Source organism: Triturus cristatus, chromosome 1_2 (genome assembly GCF_964204655.1).
Source record: "Triturus cristatus chromosome 1_2, aTriCri1.1, whole genome shotgun sequence".
In the NCBI taxonomy this organism is placed as follows: Eukaryota; Metazoa; Chordata; class Amphibia; order Caudata; family Salamandridae; genus Triturus; species Triturus cristatus.
This window is the reverse complement of record NC_140580.1, coordinates 48,713,222-48,738,177: the sequence shown is the minus strand read 5'-3', so window position 1 is coordinate 48,738,177 and position 24,956 is coordinate 48,713,222. Positions and strand designations below refer to the sequence as shown.

The window sequence follows — 24,956 nt, the reverse complement described above, 5'->3', positions numbered from 1 at the left end:
TTTTCCGTCCTTGTTCATCTTGCGGAAAGTCAAGACTTTTCTCTGAGGATCCCCATGAGAAATGTATTTATTGTCTGTATCCTGATCATAAGGTGGCCAACTGTAAGATCTGCAGAACTTTCTCTCAAAAAACATTGAAAGATAGAGAAGGTCGCCTTTTGATATGGCTTCAAAAACTAAAGGACACAGACAACCCCCTTTCTGAGGTGGAAAGTGTAGCCTCTGTCAAGACAGGAGTCTCCTCAAAGCGTGGAAGTGTCCAGGACTTGCCATCCCCTTTTCTGAAAAAGAAGAGACTTCACCTTGAGGAAGTGTCTACAGGCAAAGTCTCTGTCTCCACGTCTGCGCCCCCGAGACGTAGCTCTCAGGCGTCTTTGACTCCGTCAGCACATGTTTCCAGTCAGAAACTTTCAAAACCGTCGACGGGCCCGTCGACGGCCCCTCCGTCGACGAGATCGGCTACTTCATCAGCCTCGTCGACGACGGTGACGACGGTATCGAGCAGATATCCTTCGTCGACGACAATGACTTCGTCGACGTCTTCTCCGTCGACGGTGGTATGTGTGTCTCTTAGAACCGTCTCGTCGACGATACCACTCACTTCTTCGTCGACGACTGGGAAGCTGGCGCTTCCGTCGACGTCTACAACTCCGTCGACGACGGATAAGAAGAAGAAGAGGAAATCTTCCTCGTCGACGACAGCCCCGTCGACGACAGCCCCGTCGACGACAGCCCCGTCGACGACAGCCTCGTCGACGACAGCCTCGTCGACGAAATCCTCGTCGACGACAGCCACACCGTCGACGAAAGTCACACCGTCGACGAAAGTCACCCCGTCGACGGCAGTCACCCCGGCGACGACAGTCCCGTCGACGATTGCTTCGTCGACGGTCGCCTCGACGACGGTAGAGTCAAATTTTGTTCTGCAATGAGCTGTTAATTTTATAATCTAATACATGCCCGATTTGTTGTCTATGGATTATCTTAAAAGGGTTTTCGATTGTTTTATGTTCTGTCTCCACTCCATCCTGAAGCTTTATGAAGTAACGTAACACTATCATTTTCCCTATACTAATGGGGTAGCTATGTGCAGGTGTATCCAAAATACTAAATTTCAGGGAGTGATGTTGAAAGTGTATGAACAATAGAAAGAGGGCACTGCATTGATAGAACAAGAGGACCAACTTATTGGTGGTTGGTGAAAAACTGAAAAGAATCCATAAAAAAATAATATCTGGGTCTAATGCCATGTTATATGATTATTCAATTCAATAGATCTTTTCGATTCACAGAATCATAAAAGCATCATACATACCAACAAGAAATATACAAGATCTATTTATAAATATAAAACTGATCCCTCGTTAAAATACACATTACAACATTTAAAAACCTAATAGTAGCAAAAAGTGCAACGTAGTGGTTAGCCTAACGCTCATAGCATGTAGTACCTATACATTTTTAACAGCTTTAGCCTATAAGGTACTCCTTGCTTGCTTAGAGTCAAGGTAATCGTATGTAACCAGGATTGATTTTCCATGTTATATGATTATTGCTTAAACTAACGTAGGTCAGTCAAGTGAAAAGATTTTGTCTCCTGATCCAGTTTCATAAAGCAAGGCTGGAAAAAAATCTACCCTCTTGGGGTTACTTCAGCATTTGCAGCAGATTTCAGTTTTTTTAATTTTTTTTTTTATTTTTTGGAGGGGAGTAGGGGATTTATAGCAAATCCCAAGAGTACCTGGAAAAATTAGGACTGTAGATGATTTCTCTTAATCTTCAAAAAGTTCTCATGCAGATTTACAAAAAAGCACTTGCTTCTTTTTTTTGTTGCATTCTGGATTGTGGGAATTTCAAGCAGAACTAACTTCCACAAAAATAGGATTATGCTTTGCAGATACTTGACATTTGCTTTCATTTTCCTGCTTCTTATTTGTGTCCCAGCTTGTCAATCTTGTGTTTCTCCCACTCTTTCTCCCTCTCTTTTGATTGGCTTCTAAACTTCCACTGCTTGCATTTCAAGATCTCCTTTTTACTTTTGTACTAAGTACTCCTTGAAAGTGCACGTGTTTTTCAGCTGTCTCCCTTATGTACTTCTCCCCCCCTGTTTCTCCATGTTTCTGTCTGTTACCTGTGTGCTTCCCCCCCCATCCCTTCATGTTGCGCTCGGTCTTGTGTACTCCCCCCGCCTCCCCCGTTGAGTTATTGTCTGTGTGCTTCTACCTCACCTTCATGTAGCTCTCTCCCTTTGCTCCCTCATTCTCTCCCCCATGTTGCTTCCCCCACCAGCACCCTTCTTCACCCATTGCTGCTCCTCCCCACCCCTGCCCTCTGTGTTGCCTCTGTCCCCCTACTTTGCACCTTACATGCGCCCTCTGTGTTGCAATCCCCCACCTTTGCCCGTGTTGCTTCCCTCCCACGTATTCCATGTTTGTCCCCCCTACTACACCTTTCGTGTTGCCACACGAATGTGCCTTAAAAAACACTTTTGCGCTACACCTATCCAAATCGGTAAATTAAAAAACAAAAAAAGCGCCTCAGTCAATTTGTAGACATGTGAATGAGGGGTACACACGTTAGAGTTTTCGTGCATTATGAACTACTTGCAAAATGTAGATTCGCCTGCAAATTTACATATATACACTGACATTATGCAACTGCACCTGAACGGTTTTACTGTAATGTATTAATGTTTTTTCTTTCTGGCTTATGTTAACTAGGCCTCAATTAGGCCTGGATGCCATCTTGCTTAAAATGGATGTCTCCTTCTGCATGTTAACTCTTCATAATTTCTGCAGTACACTGTCAAGCAGAGCCATTTTTGTTTATTTCCATTGAATGTTCTCGAACAAAAAGTTCCAACACGGATACAGTTGCAGTTTCCCAAGGCCCTTCGGCTAGCTCACTGTTCTACCTACATTAATTTTTTTTTTTTTATGTTTTAAAAGATAATTTACTGGTTAGCAAAGTAAAACATAGTAGCAATAGCATACATTATATAAATATAACAGAATGCAAAGAATTTCAGAAAGGAGATAGAAGCAGAAAAGTGGAAGGGGTAGGAGAAGAGAAAGAAGGATATATCAAGTAACAAAACAGAACAATGTATATTGAATGTAACAATTGAGCGAAAATAATTCCTCTATTAAAAAGCTTATAAAATATCAAGATATAAAACACAATGAATAATCAGCAATCACTAATAATATCAACTTCAAGGAGGTTTGGACACTTCCTCATTGCAAGGGACATGTAGAGGAAAGTATTGAGCAGATATATTCAGGAAGCTAGTAATGGGCAACCATAATAAGTCTCGTTTAATAGCAAGCGTAATTGGGTGAACATAGGCCTCTTTCCAATCTGTGGTTATAACAAACTCAATGCCACCAGGCTTGAAAAGAAACATTTGAGGCATTTTTCCACGCCTTGGTGATTTGTTGGAATGCTACAGCTATAAGTAAATCAACAATGGTCGTGTTAATAGTGGAGGAGGACCATATCTCTGAAACGCTACTGAGGGAAATATGGGAACAAGAAAAGGGAAAATGTGAAGATTTTTTTAAATTAATTTGTTGCCACACTTTACCCCAGAAATTATGAATAGATGGACAGGTAAATAACATGTGTTTAAGATCTGCTACTAAGGCCGAACAGGACCAGCAGGTACAGGGGATAGAAGGATCAATTTTATGTCATTTGGATGGGGTAATCAAAAGTCTATTATATTCAAAAAATAAAGTTTGAGTCGTACTTGCTGCCCTAGAGGACTTCCTTATTTTATTCCAAATTTTATTCCAAGTTGAAATAGAGAAAGAATCATCTAAATCTGATTCCCAATCACATTCCACATTAGATTTCTCACGAGTGGTAGAAGTATCCCGTAATTTTTTATAAATCTGGGATGCAGAGGGTCAAGAGTATAAAAACGGAAGAGTAATAGAAGAAGATTTAGTGTGTGTGGAGGAGAGTGTAAGGGCATCATAACTATTTTGAGCAGCTGCACTCAATAACATATATTTGGGATGAAAAGACGGGGTAGAGAAAAGCGAGACTGAAGAACAGAGAAGGGGATACAGGATCCATCTTGAAAAAGCTGATGAGTCCATTTAAGACCGTGATCCAACCAATCTTTCCAAAAAAGAGTCCTATTTTTAATTTTGATAAGTTGATTATACCAGATAGGGGATTGTAAAATTTGAGTGCGATCATCCAAAATAATAGGAAGAAAGACTTTGTGGGTATTTTTAAGGACGGGAAGAGAACATTTCTTTGGGGCATGTGTTAACAATATAAATTCCTCAAACGTGAAAGGATGAAAGAAGGAGGATTCGACCTCTACCCACAAGGGGTTCTACATACATTCATAATAGGTTGTTGTTGTTCTTGTAACTAGTTTGTCCTGCCATCTCCAGATTATGTTATATTAGAGTGGTCAGAGTCCATATTCATGTATTGGGATGCTACTTAGATGCTAAAGCAATATGACTTTTTATAAAATTGTGCTTTGATTTGCTGGAAGTATAATTCTTTAGCTCCACCATGATGATTTTGCAGAAATTGATGATTTCCTATGCATGAAAACTGTATATGAACTCTCAATTTTGGGGGTGAACGAGAGCTTTGCAGAATGCGATTGGGATGCTGACCGTTTTCTTATCGATGTTGCGGCTCATTTGGGACTTAAAACCTTTCTGATTTTGCACATTAATCTGTATTGCTTTACTTAATGAGCATTCATTGCAATGATTCTATGCATTTGCATTTACAATTTCTGTACTGCACCTTTTGCATTCTTGTAATAAATCTCTTGAGTTTCTGTTCCTGCCTAAGAACTCAAGGATTGAGTCTGTTCTTACTTAATTGGCTGTATATTTTGATCTGATGTAGGGTGTCCTATCTCGGGGACACATTGCCTCATGAAATTGTGATTTAACTTCATCTCTGATTCATCCACCAATTGGCTTGCTGTCGAGGTAATGTTTTGATGTGTGACATTTTTGGAGTTCCATGCACCCACAAAATGACATGGCCGACCGTGTCATAGCTTTTATTTCCATGTTAAGCCATGCTGCAAAGCATTTGCGATGCGGTACAGCATGGTTAAAAACTACTGGCTTTGCCAGTAGCTCCTAAAGGCGAGCCCTATTGGCTTTGCCAATGATTATTTTGAAGTTGGTGAAACTGGCAAGGGCAGTCAGTCGAATTCCTTCTAGATTGGGGTAATGTGGTCATATCCCTTCAGTTCAGATCCTTGATTACGCATAATGCTGCTTGTAGGATGCCCTTAAGGTGGACCACGGTGGAGGTCATGGAGCAGGGCATTCCTACCATTCAGAAGCAAGAGTACAAGGATTTGAACAGCACTGCAGGAGTCGCTTCCTGGGGGTAATGGTTTCGCTTTCGTTAGTGCTGGAACCAGGCAATCCTGGTTTTCTTGACGATGTGTTCCTTCAGGGTGAGATCGGTGTTCAAGGCGAACACCAGAATCTTGGCATTTGGTGAAAGTTGGGGATCCAATCCATCGAGGTTCATGTTGTTGAGCCAGCTTTGGACTAGTTATTGCTTGTTGTTATTGGCAAGGAGCAGAAATTATATTTTGGTAGGCTTAAGCATCAGGTAAGATGCTAGACTTCCAGATCTGGATGAGGTGTAAGCAGTGTTTGAGATGTGGGATGTCTGGAACTTGGAGCTTCAAATACAGGTATTGGTCATCTGCATATTAGTGAATGTTAAGGTTCTTGGTGAGTTGACTCCATAGAGGCTCCATTTAGAGGGTGAAGAGACAGGGGGCCATATGTAATACTGGGGGACCTCTGCAGATGACCTGACCTGAAGCTGCTTCTCTGAATGAACAGGTGTCAGATAGGTAGGAGGAGAATAAGTGAAGGACTTTTTCCAAGAAGTCTATTCAAAACGTCATGGGTGGTCGACAGTGTCAAAGGCAGCTTAGAGTTCCAGTAATAGCGGAAGGCCTGGGTCATCTTTATCTGTGGTAAGCGGGGTATCAGCTATGCTTTGTATGTAATGTCACTGTGCTGCAACATGATTTGAAGCTAGATAAATAGTCATGCAGGAAATGTTTGGTTGGTCTTGATGTCGTGCATAAACTGCTTTTTTAATGATCTTGCTGATGAAGTATAGATGGGGACGTAGTTGGCCAGGTCATTATGGTCTGCTGTGTCTCTCTTCAGGAGAGGGAGTAACTGGCTTTTTATGAAAGCTTAAGGGGAAGAGGCTTTTAGTGAGGGAGTCATTCCTCTCTACTAACGTAAGGCATTTATTTTTTCCATCGTGTTTCCTTACCATGTGAAATTCTCTCTCTAGATTGGGTGTTTACCTGTCATGTGATTTCTCAGTCATTCTGGTCATTCCTCTGTGCAATTATTTCCTTGACTTCAACTTCACTGTTTTGCACTCTTCATCCTTTGTCTCCATCTCTGCATATGTGTCTCATTTCCTTTTCAAGTTCCATCTCTGTGCTTCTTTTTCTTTTGGTCCGTGTGCACTTTATAATATGCATCTGGTTTATTAAAAATCTGCTCAACTCCATTTAGAGATTTAAAGCCACAATTTGCCTATGTTTACACTTGTGCTGCTTCTGGTATTTACCCATGTGTGCATATATGTTCTGATCATACAGTGTACTACACTTTTCAAACGGGCTGTAGAATAATGAATTTCCGATTCTTAAAAAAAAAAATGTTTTTGTTTTCTTTCATAACAGGTCCTCTTATTACCACCACAGTCATTTCACTAAGAGCTAAAGAAAATGAAGAGGTGTGCCGTGGAGGCAATCAGAAGTATGAGAAAAAAACTGGCAGTGATTTCTCAAGTAAGTGAGAAGTAAGTTAGCGGTGACCTGATAGTAATGTTTAGGATTATCTCCTCATATCCAGCAGGCACTCACATGGGCACCTATAGGTGCATGATGTGTTGGGCTTTCTGCAGGGGAACTTTCAGTTTGAAATGGTACAAGAATGCCTCCAGACTCTGATTGCTGCCTCCCAAGATCCTTCTAATGACTAATATACATCATGGATTGTATCAGGAGGGGTCTGTTGCTACGTGCAGTGCATGTGGTCAAAACAGCATCTTTCCCCTAAGCTGAAAGGAATCAACAGGATATTTAAAGCCAAAAATGAACTTCAACTGCGATAGAACATTTTATATAGCCAAAGGTTCAGTAAATAACTTTGCCCACACAGATCAAAGTTAGACTGCGACTTCTGTTAGAGAAAGGTTCCTGAAATGTATCTTCCTCAGTACCAAGATTGAACCTTTCTAACATGGGGAGGCATCTATGTCACTATGTTAGGTACAACAGGATGCCTCCCATCTGATAAGGGATCGTCAACAGAGTCGCTAGTGGCAGGATCCATCGCAAGCTGAAGAAGTCTTATAAGGAAAGAAATATTCCTTGTCACTTGCTTATTGCCTTGACTGGCTGTTATCACAGTCCCTTTTCTCTCGGCGGATCCTGATATTGCTAATTAATAGCTGGAAATTGCTGAAATCCATTTATAGAGTACATAATTGCCACGGGTTTCTTGGTGCTGTTCTCATAAAACAAAAAGCTTTTTCTATCGACATGTTAAAGGGTTGGACCAAAGAGCCATGTTTTCTGTGGGTGTCTATATTTACTATGATTGGTAACAGCACATAGCTCATTTAGAAGTGTACTCCAAAGTTTGGAAGAGCAGACCAAGAAGGTCACTGCATTTAGTTCAGAAACAAATAGCAAGTTTGCCGTGATGGAGCTTAGGGGTGCACAAAGAGGTGTAGATTTTGATACGACTGCTAATGAATGCAGATGCTGGTGCTTTTAGAGGTAGCTGGACAGTACAAAGTATTTTAAACTGTCACTGTTCCTTCTTAAGTAGCCAAGGAAGCAGAGAAAACAAAAGACGAACATGAGAGAATCTAGGAGCAGCAAGGTCAAGTCACACGGCATTATGTTTTGACTGCAACTACCAAATAAAGTAAACAGAAGCTCCCAAATATAGGGAATTGTCATAGTCTTGTCAGGATCCAATCTGAGCAGACTGCCCATCTTTTACTATCAACATTTAAAAATTGAAACCTTTCCCTTAAGAGATTTTAAGTAAAACTTACATTAGGAGACGACTGAGGAAATTTCGTGTCATGATTAGCCCCCTATGCTCACCACCAGGGGACCGCACTGTGGCACTTCAAGCATTCTAATATGCTTCTGGACCTGTCACTGTATGCATATATTGATTTCTAGGCCCTTCGAAATACTCGGAAATTCCAATTCATTCTTGATCCATGACCGCTTTTGTGGAAGACAGTCCGCTCTTGCTAAAAACTCTAATTACCTTGGAATTCTTTGATTTCTGGTTTATCTTCAGCCTTTTAGGCCAAGGATGGGTGGAGGAATTCAGCACACCTAGGTTTAAGCAGATGCTAGCCTGCTTACACCTGAGGCATGCGATCACATTCAGCTCTTTTAAGTCCCAGTTTCCTTCAGTCCCGTAATGGTAATTGTAGCAGTATTCTTGTTTGACTGACTGCTTGTTTCCTAAGTTTTTGCTATCCTTGTTCCCAGAATTCCTGTGCAGTAGTTTATCCGTGTTTCCTGATTCCTGAGCTGTAGCTAATCCTTGTTCCTTTATCTAGCACTGCCTCCAGTGGTACTTTGCTTCCTTGAATTGTAAGCCAGCACTATTTAGAGCATCCTTGATTCTGGAACTTTCACTCCTTCTGTATTCCTCTTTCTCCCTAATGCCTACCTTCTTCACATTTACCTTTCGTTCCACTTACTAGTTTCCTTTCTTCCTGTTCCTACTCTCTTAGTTAAAATTTCCTTTTTGTGGTCTGTTACCTGCTTGCTGCCAAGCGTGCCCTTTGTTTTCTCTTCTTTCCTGTTAAGCACTCCTCCTTGCTAGCTCCTTGTCTATCGTGGCTGTGTATTTTAGTTCTACACCTTTGCTTCCTTTGCCTCCTTGTATGTTCCTGATTGATCGCCAGGATTCATGGATGCAGCTGACAACCTAGGTGGTGATTCTTTCCCACCAGTAACATTGTCTTTGAGTTACTTTTATAACATCATCATAGGTATCAGCTCTACAGACCCTGACTTTGCATGTACATCCTACATGTACATGTGTGTGTTTGCAGTGAGTATCCGTAACGAAATTGTGAGTGAGTAACTTACTGATCTTTGGTCTTATGTGTGGAGCTCTGGAGTGCTTAAACCCACATTGTCTCGATTGTTTGTGTCGTTTTATACATGCCTGCCTCATCAGTCCTTGGTGTTAGTAATTCTGAATGGCAATCTTCCTCTTGAGTGCCTGTCCTTTCGGAGCCTTACCTTTCTTATTCCCTAGTGCAGAGTTTCCCCTTTGTATCCACTTTCTCCGCTGACTCTCTGCGTGATCTTGGCCGACTCTGTACCAAATATTCTGCTTACATGGTCTACCCTGCCACCAGTCCTTGCCAGAGTTCCTGACATTTTGTCAGAACTCGACTGATTAGAATCAAGTTTAACTTTCAGACATTCTTGCAGTTGGCCTGGGTATGGTTAAGTTAGCCATTTATTAGGTCCAGTTGGAGTCAAGACATGAATTGCATTTGCTATTAACCACAAGCACTTCTATGACCCCTCCATATTCACCCATTCATATTCACTCATCTGCCCATCGGCCCATGACATTTGTATTTTCTTGAGTGTGTGTAAAAATGTTTTGGATTTGCCAAAGCCTGCAGCCGGCTTGATTACATGGTTGATTTTCTTTGAATGAAAATACTCTAGCAACCCTTGACCTTGAAATTGTGATACATTATGATTTCTCACTTCTTGATACAGTCCAATAGAGCATGGTGACTTTTCAGTCTTTGTTATGTATTCCTCAACTGAGGTAATCTGGATGATTTCTAACCTCGGGGTAAACATCTCTCATGACCTTGAAGGGACTTCTATTTGTATTTTTTGGAAAGTATGTGCTGATCCTGGCCCAATGAGTTGCTGTATGTCCGCAGTGATGCCAGGCACTAGATTGTCAGGCACACCTGGTAATTTACTGATGATTCATTCCTTTATCCGTGAGTCCATCTAGCCATTTAAAAGATATGGCCATATATCACGACCATTGGTATTTGCAGCAGCATTATGTCCTGCAGACGTAATCTGCAAAATAAGGTTGGTCAGGATTGTCGATATTAGGAGGAAAGTTCCTTTGAGTAGAAGACCATCCATACATGATAGAGCGATGAGAGCATTTGACTAGCAGGTTTGGTGCTGCCAAACTGGCGTTGCATGAGTGTTGAAAATAGTCCCTTGGAGTAATAGTGGCTCTGACATCTTGGATGAACATAGGAAAAAGTTGAGAGCCAACAACCAGCATCTTCACATATTCCTCGATTTCCATGGCATGCTGCGCTTCTCCTGCTTTTGACCTCCCATATTACATCACTTAAGACGTGTTCAACAACATCATTTATGACATCTCAGATGACATCCTCTAGTGAAGGTGTTAGTTTGATTAATAGTTTACATAGTGACGCATAACAACCGTAGGACCAGTTTATCTAATTTTGTGCCGCCTGTGTCAATCTAATGGGTGTAAGTGTTTACAAAAGGCATGTGCTCCTAATACATCATAACTATGTAAACGTTACAAAATATTTGCATTTAAAAGTAACCCTGTGTGCAGCTGATAGTTTGCAACTTGTGTTCAGCATGTTCGACACAAGTTTCTGGGCTCAGTAGAAAAAGGTTGCAACAGGGCAAAGACTCTACATACAACATACTAAGTATTGTAAGCAGCCTTGAGATATTAGGCAGCATCGTCTCCGCATGACAATTTCTACGTAACATAGAAGACTGTGTGCACCAGTTATTAAGCTATGTACATATACTTATTTTGCTTCAGAAGATGGTCTGTCTGTAAAGTTTTTACCACCGTATGAAGGCTGCAGATTGTATAAACTTTAGCGCCTTCACACGATGCTTATTTTAAGCGATAAGTGTACACTGTTCCTAGACACTATTTATTACTCTATGGTGTATTTCTCATGAGAGTTTGTCTGCAAACCATGTGGTGCAGATTAAACTCTCTCCATAGAGTGAATACTGTTTACTGTACCCACTTCTCTTCTCATACCTACTTAATTTCTCAATGTAGGTTCAGTGACTGTAAAGAGTTTTATATAGATATAAGCTGCCCGTAGAAAGGCATTTGTTTTGAAACAGACGTTGAGTATTTTCAGGAACTTGGCTTTCTCTGAACAGTTTACACAGATTGAACACCATATGGAATGATAGTTTCCCATAAATATGTGGTTGATTGTTAAACGCTACCCATAAAGTGTGTTTTTTAAAGGGGAGGGGGCCCAAGTGTTATACTCCCCAAGCCTTAATAGACCTTTGGGACCCATCCCCTGGGACCTTATATTTTGTAAAGAGAAGCGGGCAAGTGGCCACCCTCCTGGAGCCTTATAAGGTCCTGGGGTCCCCCATGCCCCATTTTGTTTTTTTAAAAGGAAAGTGGGCACATGGCCCCATTCCTGTCCCTCATAAGCCCCTGGAGACTCCTTAATATAATAACTGAAAGTCTCACCGGATCCAACAAAGCGCAACTCAGAGGCCAGGAGAGCCACTCTGCTCTACCCTTGCCTCAAAGTCAGAAGATAATACTTCGAGCGGAACAAACCTGCTTCTGCATCTATCCCACGCTCCATCACTGTCGACCTGAACTTATGACTTTTCCATGATCCAGCACAACCAGACACCTGCAGTTGACACCATTTTTACCTAAAGTTTAAGAAACTCATTACTCTGGTTCTACTGATTGGATGTTTGTCGTTTTGCTATCATATTATTTATTGCAATTTACTCTAAATTTGTAAATAGGTATGACATTTCTGTTGTGTTATTTTCACTTTATTACTATTTGTTTTCTGCATGAATTTGTTACACATTGTCTCTAAGTTATACCTGAATGCTTGTGCCACCCTAACAGAGGATTAAGCACAGGTTTATATAGTGACTTTTGTGGTTCAACGTGACAAAGATTGTGAGTATTATTTTAAGTGGGTTCTCACCCCCTTCCACAAATAATCAATTTTCTTGCATGCCCAAAACAGGATTGAAGCCTTTAGTTGGTCATCTCTTCAATGCTGCAATGGCCAGGTTTATATTTATAACAGCGATTTTATTTAATACAAAGCAGTTCAGCAACAAAGGCACAGGAAGAAGAAATGTTGTAATTAATGCTAGTCTGAATGCTTTTATTCTTAGAGCTTAGGATTTATTTTTTTCACCAACTCCTTTACACTTCAAGACATTTAGGGTTACAATAAAAAAGAAGGATGCTGGGGGATTGATTGATAAATCAGCATAACAGCAAAGTGAAGTGATTGGAAATCTTATTTTGTTTTCTTTTTGCAACAGGTGGCATGGTACATAATCACAACGAGTTATTTATAATGAACAGAGAAGAAAGTCTGCATCTAAACAATCGTCAAGAGACACGAGAAAGGCAAAGAAATTATTGTCTTAGCCGAGGTAAGGTCAATGGATGTGCAATCAGTGCCCTTCTGATTTAAGATGCAAGGTAAATAACCCCTCTGCTGGAAACCCAAGACCAGGTTTTAATCCGTGTTCTTTTTCTACAAAGAAATTATTAGTTGATTTAACTCAGTTTGAGTTGGTTGTGCATTACAATTTTATAACCACGTTTTCAAAATGGATGACCATATCTTTATTACTTAAAAAATAAACCAATTTTCTGCTGGCCTGTTAACTTGTATTTGGACTTGTATAATAACAAATTTGCTTATATTGCACTCTTTAACACTAACATGTTTATGGCAAGCATACAATCTTACCAAGTTTACTTTCATTATGTTCCTGTTGATGAACACGAGAGACAGGGAGCCTAGCAACTCACATACCTCTGTTTTCCTTGCTTCTACCTACACTTGATTTTTTTTACATGTTTTTTTTCCCTACTTGCGACCTTTACTCAGCACAGCCGTTTGCTGTTTAGCTGCTGCTTTTTGACCTGTAAGTTAACTTCTTATTCAGAATTCCATAGATAGAAAAAGACTTTGGATATACTGCCTTGCACATAAAGTCAACATGCCTGAATTAGCATTAGTGCCGGGTGCAGAGAGGCAGCGGGGACCCAGCCCTGGGCCAGTAGCTAGCGTCTTGCTCTAAGTACTTAGTTAATGTACGGTTTTGTTCACAGTTGTTTGTACTGAATTTTCACCATATCGTTTTTTTACCAACAATACAATGGTCCTTTCTTTGCTGGTACACATTATTTCAAATGAAGGCTGTACTAGATATCAGTTCAAACAAAATTGTCTACTGTAATACAATTTTCTAGGTCGTTATAAGTTCAGCAGTTGCAATGCAAACTTCACCTTCTGATTCCTTTTCACAACATTCTTCTTTGAGCGTACCTCTGCTGTTGTAGTCTGTTCAGCAAATCCCTACTCCCACCCTCCATAAAGTTGAGGCCAAAGTGTTGCTATATTAAGAGATTTTCTTTCTAGGACGCCAGGGGGCACCCACTCATGCTCGTACTCCTGCTCGTACTCACACACACAGTCCTATTGCTAATGCTGCTTGTTTTTTGAGGAAGGGTAGAAGTGTGGTGTATTACTGGCAATTTGCCTTTGTAGAGTAGACACAGTAGGGGTATTCTATTGGACCATTGATGTGGAGGAGCCCTGTGGCCTTTTATATTTTACGCCAGGTGCAGATGGAGGTTCACTTCTCCACTCACAATGCCGTTGCTTGTGACATTCCCTTCTTTTGAAGGATCATGGCAGAGCTTTAGCACGTTGCCAAACACCCCTACATTGATGACTAATATGATTGCTGTTGCTGAAGATTTTTGAGTCCTTGGAACAGAGGTCTAGGCAAACCAAAGTAATGATAGGAGAATTCAAAGATCTGGTCAGAACCTGCTATAGAGGGGCTGCTGGCATTCCTGCGAAATAAGTATTTAAACCCATATAAAGGGTTGACGAGAAGCCCTGTGGAACATTGCTGGGCACCAATCAAGAATCTGCTGTCTTAAGCAGAGGCTGCACAATACATATGTCAGCGTCTCGTGTCAATCAAGCAAATGGGATCCACGTAGCTGCTGTGTAAACTAGCCAGACACAGTTATCTGGTACTGAGTAGTTCTCATTCTAAGGCCCTGATGTACTAAATTTCCAATTAGGAAATCATAAAGCGACCCATAACGAATTCCAATTTGCGATTTTCCTATTTGATATGCACCAACATGGTTCAGCTGAAGTGGCCAACTTCTTCCAAATGCATTGGCAAAGTGACTGTTAGACCTGGCATGGTTTCCCCTGACTTTTTTTTGCCTTCTGGCCTCCTGTTTTGCTGACTTCGAGTTTGCTGGCTTTAGGACTCTGGACACTTTGCCACTGCTAACCAGTGCTAAAAGTGCATGTGCTCGTTACTTTAAACATTATAACATTGGCTTAGCAACAATTAACATATTTAATTCACTTATAAGTCCCTAGTTAAGTGCACTACCTGAGCCCTGGGCATGTAAATTAAATGCTACTAGTGGGACTGCAGCACGCTACTAGTGGGCCTGCAGCACTGATTGTGCCACCCACTTAAGTAGCCCTTTAAACATGTCTCGGGCATACCATTGAAGAGCCTGTGTGAACCGTTTTAAACTGCCATGTCGACCTGGAAAGTTAACCCTCCTGCTAGGATCAAACCTTCTGTTTTAATATATATAAGTCACTCCTAATATAGGCCCTGGACAGCCCAAGGGCAGGATGCAGTGTACCTAAAAAGTAGGACGTACTTTTAAGTTTTACATGTCTTAGTAGTGAAAAACTCTTACATTCATTTTTCACTACTGCAAGGTCCCCCTCTCCCTGTCCCTCTCCCTTCTCTCTCTCTCCCTTCTCTCTCTCTCCCTTCTCTCTCTCTCTCCCTTCTCTCTCTCTCCCTTCTCTCTCTCTCCCTTCTCTCTCTCCTCTCTCTTTCTTTCTTCTCTCTTTCTTTCTTCTTCTCTCTCTCTTCTATCTCTATCTCTATCTCTATCGTGCAAGTTCCAATTGGGAAGGGATGGGACTCCCAAGTTTGGTGTCTCTGCAATCACAATTTAAAGTCCTAACATATGGTGAAGTTAGATTTTAAATTGTAATTCTGAAAATGCCACTTTTAGACAATTGGTATTTTCCTAAATTAGCAATTTGGTGCCTTCTGACTGTCTGAATACATCTCTGGGGTAGGTGACAGCTGGGCTTTCTGCATTCCCTCAAGACAGCCACTCACAAAGGGAGATAAGGTGTGACTGATGGGTCATCCTGGGCAGGATGGGAGATAGGAGCTGGCACACCTGAAAAGGTTGTGTCTTAGCTCCATACAAAGGGCTGCATACACCCCATTAGTTAATCAGGAGCCAGGGCTGAAAGAGCAGGTGCTCTGTGCACTTAAAGAGGCCTCTTTGAAGTCTCCCCAGCTTCAAAGGCACTACTGAGTATAAGTGCTGGACCTCTGACACCACCAACTCAACAACTCAATACACTTCTGGACCATTGGATACTCTGCCAGGAAGAAGAATTGCAGTCCTGCTACAAGGACTACAACTCTGATTTACTCTTGCTCAGCTGTGCTGACCTGCTGCCCTCTTGCCTGGGAGTGAGGACTGGACCTGCATCTCTCTGCCCCAGAACCAGCGTTACTCAAAGGGCTTGTCTAATTGCCTCCTGTTGGAAGTCTTGGGGAAATCAAAGGCATCATTCCACTCATCCCCAGCACCTGGACTCTGCCATCTGAGAGTCTTTCCATTGGAAGTGGTGCCAATCCAGTCTGGGGCACTTGGAAGTGGTCCTGAAGTGCAGCAACTTCCAAAATCCACACATTGCCGTTGTTGCAAGGCTCGTAACTGGTGCATCGCCCTCTACGCGATGCATGGTCGCTACTGCAAGGACGGAAGACATGACATCGCCGACAACGTGGCGCCTCTCCTCCAGTTACCAATGCACCCTCAACCTGCACGGCTCTACCATGATGCATCACCTCCTTCTTGGGGTTTGCCGACGACGCATGTCCGACTTGGGCGTCTTGGAAACAACGCATCCCCTTCATCCAAAGGGCTCAACGCTGATGTAGCTCCTCCTCTGCTCCACGCATTGGGTCTCTGTCGATGATGCAACAAGGTACTTTGCAGCGGGATATGGTTAGCCCCTGTATCCAACGCGTGTTCCATTTGGGGTCAGCCTGAACCTTTGGATTTGACCCGGCCAGAGCGACCAAGTTGGTGCTTTGTGCTCTAAAGCACTATATTACAAAATATTTATTACAAATTAATAATTCGGGTTATATGTTGCATCTTATGTGTTACACCTTTTTGTGTAGGGAATTCTTCTTCCCCGTGTTCCTTAGCCTTCTAGTTGGACTTGGTTTTGTCCTCTCCTTTTCCCCCCTCCTCCCTTGGTTCTTCCCTCTCCCTGGAGTGGACATTAGAATGTTGTTGTGGAGATTCTATTGCTTCTGTGGCGGAGAGCGGAGGCTGGAAATAAAACTACTGAACTGAACTTGTGTCTGAGGTAGTTAATTCACTGGCGACGAGTTTGGGATATACTTATTGGATGTTTGTTATTTTGGTCTTGATTTGTTCATTAAATGAATCTCTAATTGTCTAACAAGGTGTGGTACATTTTTGTTTTTTTATTTTCACTGTTTTACTGTTTGAAGCGTTGCATAAATACTTTACACGTTGCCTTTCAACGAAAGCCTGACTGCTCTGTGCCAAGCTACCAGAGGGTGAGCACAGGTCAATTTAGGGTGTGTATCTGACTTACTCGGACTAGGATTGTGGTTCTTGCTTGGACAGTGTGCATACCTCTACCAACCAGAAACCCAATTTCTAACAAACACCTATGTACTAAAAGGTTTGTTCACAAAAATACTGAACTGTAGTGGGTCACAATTCGACTTACCTTATTAATATGCATGAGGTAGGTTGCAAATTGCGACCCACTACGATTGGCTAGAGTCACAGGCGTGGTGGGATGTTAGAATCAGCCAACCAATATTTCTGAGATTGCTTTTAAATAAAGCAATGATTGTTCTCAAATCCAGCCCGTTGTCACAAATGGAAAACCGAATACAAAAATGACATTTATGGTCTGCAAAGGCATCCTCTAAAATGTAATGTAAAATTTCTTTGCACATGAGTGCCTCTCTTGAAAAGTTGTTCCTTACTGGCTGTACATGCAGTGATTAATTTGAGCCGGTGGTTTATGGTGCTTGGACGCAGCTCTTAATTGTCAACACTGTCACTTATGACAGACTGCCACGTGGAGGCGCTGTTTGTCTAATTTAGAAATCAGCACAACAGTTATTTAATAATTCAAAGCACTTTAAAAAGGACGAATACCTGTCACCCGAGCCATTCTTATAGCTTTGGAGGCATGGAATAGTCTAAAATGTGACTCTTGTAGATGTATGATGGTTAGTAGTAGTGCTGGTACTGTCATTGGCAGTGCTGGTACTGGCAATGGATGTGCAAGCTGCAGTCGCCTCCTGATGAGGGCCTTGACTCCTCTATATACAAGCCAACTAAATAGGAAAGTTGAGCACATACCATGATTATAGCATATAAAATAAGCATTTGCAATGCAATAGGTTTTGCATTTACGAGAGTTAGAACTATTGGTGTTGTAAATTATAATGGCAGTGGCCCGTGAAGCGGGTACCATGATGATTAAATAAATGCTGCATGGTAATGGGAACAGGCACCCACAGTGTAACAGGAGCAGTAAATAAAAGAAGTAGTCCTGTAAGGAACATATTAACACCTACAATGTAAAGAACAGTAGTTGGCCGGTGCTCATGAGCCAAAAATGGAAGTGATGTATCGGGAGCGCAAACCAATGAGGAGCCAGCAAAGAAGAGTGACAGAGGAATGTCATAAGGAAATTAGGCAAAAGGAGAACATGGAATGCAATGCTTCTATGAACAGGATGCTTATTGACCTAGTTTATATTATTATTGTGCATCTATTGAATGTATGTTTAACCCCTTCAGTGCCCATGACGAGCTGGACTCGTCATTGGCCGCGGTTGCGCTGTGCCCATGACGAGTCCAGCTCGTCATAGACCCCGCCCGCTAATGCAACGGCCGGCACAGGGCGGGGAAAGGGGCGGGCACTGAAGGGGTTAATGCCTGATCAGCAGATACATTTTGAAAAAATGACTTGAAATCAATGTGGCATTGTACTCCGTATTATAAGAAAAGCAACAAAGACCAATTTTTGAAAAAGCACCAAACAGAAGAGACAATCATATGAGCGCCCTTCAGGACATCAGAGACGCAACATAACAAAACTTGGCAGGACTAGTGGCGTTAAAACACTAAACTGCTGTGTGAAAACATGCAAAATTCATCCAATGTCCCCAACCTTAATCGCTTATGTTATGAGCTTAAACAACATTAAGGATATTTTACCTCACAAGATACACAAGTTTTTTTTTTTTATGTCTGGCATTAGCCAGCATCTCTTGATTTGACTAAAATATGTAAAATATACTGCCTTACAGATTTTTATCAAGCTCTTTTCTGTGCCACTTATATTTTATTTCCACCTAATTTAGCATATATCGTAGGCCTGTTTGTCAGCCCACTTCAGCCATTGGCTAACTTCTCTGTGAGTGATGGCATTTTGCACTTGGTTTTCCTTCATCATAATGTATAGCTGCATTTTAACTTTTGCTTTTGAATGTTGAACATTAAAACCTTGTTGGAGGTGGCCCTTTCCTTCACTCCTCTTATTTTCTGAATCTGTTTTTGTTGGCTTTTAGGACACTGCTAACCAGTGCTAAAGTGATTATGATGTCTTTGTAAAATATGGTAAAATTGGCTTACATATGATTGGCACATTTAATTTACTTGTACACCCCTAGTAAAGTGGTACAAAATGTACCCAGGGCATGTATATTAAATGCTACTAGTGGGTCAGCAGCACTTATTGTGTCACCCGTTTAGCAGCCCCATAAAACATGTCTCTACCTGCCATTGCATCATGGGTGCAGTTTTAAACTGCCATTAAAAACCAATCAACAGCACCAGCCATGTTTAAATTGCATTTTATGCTAGAAAATATTGTTTTTGAACTACATATGTAATTGTTGCCATTTTATTTCGTAATTACAATTCATATAGTTAATGAAATTCATCTTTTTAATGTGCTTATTAAATGCCGACGAATACATTTAGGATGAAAGAAGTCAAAAGACACTGTTGTGTGAGGGGAAAAGTTATCCTAAAATTACAGCGTCCTGGAAATTACTTCCACGTTTGCATGCTCTTTGAGTTTGTGGCAATATGCCTTGGGTCGGATTTTGTGTGAGGTGGTGCAGTGGCATGGCGGGTCTGTAAGACACCCTTTGAGAACCTGCAAAGAACCTGTATAGGAAGCACTAGAAATAGGAAGCACTAGAAATAAATTATCTGTGAAAGAAATACTGTATTATATGCCAATAGCCAGGCGTGCTCTTGGGTAGGGAGAGGTCCAATTGAAAGATAGAGAGTTGTTACATAATATGCCTGGGTACATTAGTGGAGGAGTCCTGGAATGTCGCAGCAGGTGAGTGGATTATAAGGCTCAGTAGACAGCGGGGACAGATGGGGAAGAAGGTTATTTGACAGGGCAGGGGCAAGATATGCGGGCAGTGGATATAGGTGAGAAGGGACTAGCAGGTGGTACTGGGAAGGTTATGACTTAAAGATATTATATGCATTATGATGTTTATATAGAACAGAACAAGAAGTGCTGTTGTGTTTGCAGACTGAACTTGTGTACGTTTTAATTTGTATATATAGATGTAGGTCAACAGCATCTGCTTTGTAACGTCGTATTGCTAGGCAAATTATCTCGTTATGTTGTTGTTTTTATAACAAAATAACTGAAAATAAACTGGGCATGCAAATTACAATGAAGATAGTAACTACAGAAGCATTTTTAAAAATTACAAAAGCTTGCAATTAGTATACAAACTCAACTTTAAGAGGTCCATAATGCTATACAGTCCTTCTGAACTATATTTAACGTTGAGTTTAAAGAGATGGTGTTTAGCTGTATTCACTTTACCACGATGTTGACCGAGAGATGCAGATAACCTCAAAGCAGAGGCCCTCTGGTTTATAGTATACTATACCTAAACATGAGTGGATTAACCTTGAAAAACCGCTGCTGGGTTCTGCTATTTACTTTGTTAAATAAAAAATCCTATTACTATTATTAAACCAAGAGCCACTGTGCACTAAATAAATCTGAACATAAACAAAAGATCTGATTTTCCCTTCAAGAAAACAATTGTTTCCAGAGGCGTGCTGTGTCCCAAAACATCACATTAAAGGAAGAAACTACCACCACCCGTTTTTTTAGGTCTCGCCTGACCCAGCGCCTGCTGGTCTGGCGAGACTTTTAGTGAGGGCTCAAAAAATGCTACCATGGCCAGCCTAGAGCTACAGTGCATGTGCGTGGGCGCTCTTAGGAGCAGAGGCACCATATGGCAAACCTCATCATGCTCAATAAGCGCCCGCAATCACTTTCACTTTTGCCTGCGATCACTTTCGCGGCGCCCCTTTGATGTTCTCGTTCAAAGAACATCAAAGAACATGTTGTTGTGTTAATGCTTTGCTGCGCAGCCCGTTTGACTTACAATGTGCTTTCTCTTTCCACAAACTCGGTTTGTGTTCCTTTATTTTGATATGCTTTTAGTATTACTGTCGCACACACAACCACACGCACAACCGCACAACCACACACACACACAACAACCACACAACCACACAACAACCACACAACCACACACACAACCACACACACACAACCACACCCAACCACACAACCACACGCACAACCACACGCACAACTACACCCAACCACACCCACAACCACACCCACACCCACACACACCCACAACCACACACACCCACAACCACACACACCCACCACCACACCCACCCACAACCACACCCACACACACCCACACCCACACACCCACACCCACACCCACCCACAACCACACCCAACCACACACAACCACGCACACACCCCCACAACCACACCCCCACAACCACACCCCCACAACCACACCCCCACAACCACACCCCCACAACCACACCCCCACAACCATACCCCCACAACCACACCCCCACAACCACACCCCCACAACCACACCCCCACAACCACACCCACACAACCACACAACCACCCACACAACCACACCCCCACAACCACACACACAACCACATACACACAACCACCCCCACACAACCACCCCCACACAACCACCCCCACACAACCACCCCCACAACCACCCCCACAACCAGACACACAGACAACCACACACAACACCACACCCAACCACACATCCACACACACAACCACACACAACCACACACACGCACGACCACAACCACACACAACCACACACACGACCACAACCACACACGACCACAACCACACACGACCACAGCCACACACGACCACAGCCACACACGACCACAGCCACACACACAGCCACACACACAGCCACATACACAGCCACACACAGCCACACACAACCACACACAAACCACACACACAACTGCACACACCTAACTACACACACCCAACCACACACCCAACCACACACCCACCCACACAGCCACACACACAGCCACACACACAGCCACACACACACAGCCACACACACACAGCCACACACACACAGCCACACACACACAGCCACACACACACAGCCACACACACAGCCACACACACAGCCACACACACAGCCACACACACCGCCACACACACAGCCACACACACAGCCACACACACAGCCACACAACCACACACACATAACAAACCACACAACTACACACACACAACTACACACACACAACTACACACACACAACTACACACACCCAACCACACACCCAACCACACACCCAACCACACACCCAACCACACACCCAACCACACACCCAACCACACACCCAACCACACACCCAACCACACACCCAACCACACACCCAACCACACACCCAACCACACACCCATCCACACACCCATCCACACACCCATCCACACACCCATCCACACACCCATCCACACACCCATCCACACACCCATCCACACACCCATCCACACACCCATCCACACACCCATCCACACACCCATCCACACACCCATCCACACACCCATCCACACACCCATCCACACACCCATCCACACACCCATCCACACACCCATCCACACACCCATCCACACACCCATCCACACACCCATCCACACACCCATCCACACACCCATCCACACACCCATCCACACACCCATCCACACACCCACCCACAAAGCCACCCACCCACAAAGCCACCCACACACAAAGCCACCCACACACAAAGCCACCCACACACAAAGCCACCCACACACACAGCCACACACACACACAGCCACACACGCAGCCACACACACGCACCCACCCACACACACGCACCCACCCACACACACACACACAGCCACACACACACAGCCACACACACACAACCACACAACCACACCCACCCACACACACAACCACACAACCACACCCACCCACACACACAACCACACAACCACACCCACCCACACACACAACCACACAACCACACCCACCCACACACACAACCACACAACCACACCCACCCACACACACAACCACACAACCACACCCACCCACACACACAACCACACACACACACAACCACACACACACAACCACAACAAGCATTGGCATAGCCAATAGGTATCGCCTTTGGGACCTTATAAGTGTTTAGCCACGCAACAGTTGATGTGGTTGCACCAAGGATATTGTGCTACATAACTAAATACTTAGAAGGTCCCAAAAGCGAGACCTATTGGCTATGCTAATGCTTGTTGCACCATGGCGTCTGATGGGAGGGGGCATGATTGTGAACAGAACTTTCGTTCACACAAAAGTTCCATAGCAGCCTGGGTTGGGGGGGGGGGAGGGGAGGAGCTAACTCAACAAACCCTCAGACCCTCAGTTTTCTGGGACCAGAGCTGTCCAGGAGTTTATTTTCAATGCAGGGAGGTGGAAAAGAACATAAATAAGAACTAGGGGCTCTGCCTGCACTGAGCTCGCACTACTATAGAATGAAGACAGAAAGAGGTCCGCCCAAGAGGAATGCCAGGCTATGCGGCTTGGTTTACCAGCAGTGGACAAATCTTGCCTTCTCCCTCCCCTCCCCTCTCTTCCCTTCCCATTTTTCACAGACTCTTATGCCTGCTGCTGCCAACCCGCAAGTGTATGCAATAGCCTTGTTCACGCCTGTTAAACACAAGTAAAAGAAAGTATACAGAACATTATTAAGCACTTCAGGAGAGCACACTGCATTGATCCGAGGGCGGGCTGTGAGGAAACGTCCACTTCTATTTATAAAACATTAATCCAAATATTGGAGGGGAAAAAAGGGAAACCCCTTCCGCCTCTTTCTACTTTACTCGTATTCGTCTCCAAACACGGATTTTTACTTTTGAAATTTTTAAAAGAGCTAACGGTTCAGAAAGCGTATTTTTGGTAAAGCGCTTTCCACCGTTCCTTTTTGTCTCGTTCCACTTTGAATACAAGTCCCCGGAAAAAATTATTTTAAAAATGAAAGTATGACGATGAATAATTTGTGGTTAGCGTTCTCTGGATATTTTGCCACCCTTATGAAAGGAAATAGAGGAATGATAGGTAGACTCTGCAGGAGCAGTACAATGAAGGGAAAGCGAAAGCAGTGAGATTGCACACTTTTATCTTGTGCGTCCAATAAAGAAGGCAATGCGAGAGTGCCTATATAATGTATAGTTTGTTACTCTCTAAATTAAGGTATTCCCTTGAGTATCCTTTGTGGCTGGCGTTCAATCTAGATCTGGAACTAGTTGCATATGTGGTCAAAGACATTTAAATATTTAGCACACAGACATGCCCAGACTCAGCCTTCTAACTCCTGCAGCCGGAGTAAACCTACTGTTGGAACTTCACCTGGTAAAGCTCTCCGAACACGGACTCCGCTGATATCACTGTAGTTTTAGCATAGAGTTCCTCAGTTCGGGCAGATTATTCCTCTGAAGGGTTATTACGTGGAAAATCACACAAGGAAAGCAGCCTGAATGTCTTCAACTCCCTTAAACAGAGGCAGCAATAACGCTGCCGGAGGAGGGACCCGCCGAGAAAAGGCAGAGTGTAGATAACAAGCTCTCCTCTAAAAAGGAAAGCATGTTTTTTTTTAGGTCTCGTCTGAGCCAGCGCATGTGCTGCTCTGGCGAGACATTTAGGAGTGGAGTTTTAAAAGTCTGACCATAGCTTTGTGTGGCATACAGTGTGCGGTTACGCGCACAGGCAGGAGCAGAGGCGCCATCTGGCTTTCCTCTCGCTCAGCCAAGCGCGCTCGCCTTGCTTCAATGCCCCTCCCCCACCACAGAGCACGTCTCGCAGCTTGTTTCACTCCCCACCTCTCCTCTCTGACCATGCCTCCCTCCTCCCGCCCCCGTAGCCTCTTGTCCTTTTCTCCCCACTCCTCCCACTCTGTTTTCCTAAACCCTCTCTGTTCAGCTTTCTTCTCTTTCTCCCCGTCTTTGCTTTCCCCTTCCTCCGCGCAGCCTCCCTTTGCACCCCCGTCCTTTTCACCCACTCTCTTTTGCCTCTTTGACTTTCCTCCGACAATGCCAATGCTTGTTGCCAGTTGTGTCTGAATGTGCTGTGCCTACTGTGTAGCAGTTTGTTTTGCTTATTAACTCTTACAATCTACTCCCTTCCCAGTTTTGTGCATGGAATGTGGGCGCCGCTGAGGGCAGCTTGCCCTGGAGGCATGGCTGAGGTCTCTGCCGAGGAAAGCTCGTGCTCAGCCTGAGGGCACTGCAGGGAAAAGCTCACTCTGTGGAGCGCTCGCACCCGGTC

The 24,956-nt window shown here is 43.3% G+C and overlaps 1 protein-coding gene across 4 annotated transcripts in view; it reads left to right on the top strand.

The window, feature by feature from the left end:
• LOC146866741 (uncharacterized) overlaps positions 1–24,956 on the top strand; it is a 100,089-nt gene that overhangs the window by 6,777 nt on the left and 68,356 nt on the right. For all 4 annotated transcript variants that reach the window (XM_085601053.1, XM_085601070.1, XM_085601062.1 and 1 more), the window contains exons 3-4: positions 6,725–6,832; positions 12,413–12,526. In XM_085601053.1, the coding sequence (XP_085457179.1) occupies positions 6,725–6,832; positions 12,413–12,526 (222 nt within the window). The remainder of the gene's footprint in view (positions 1–6,724; positions 6,833–12,412; positions 12,527–24,956) is intronic.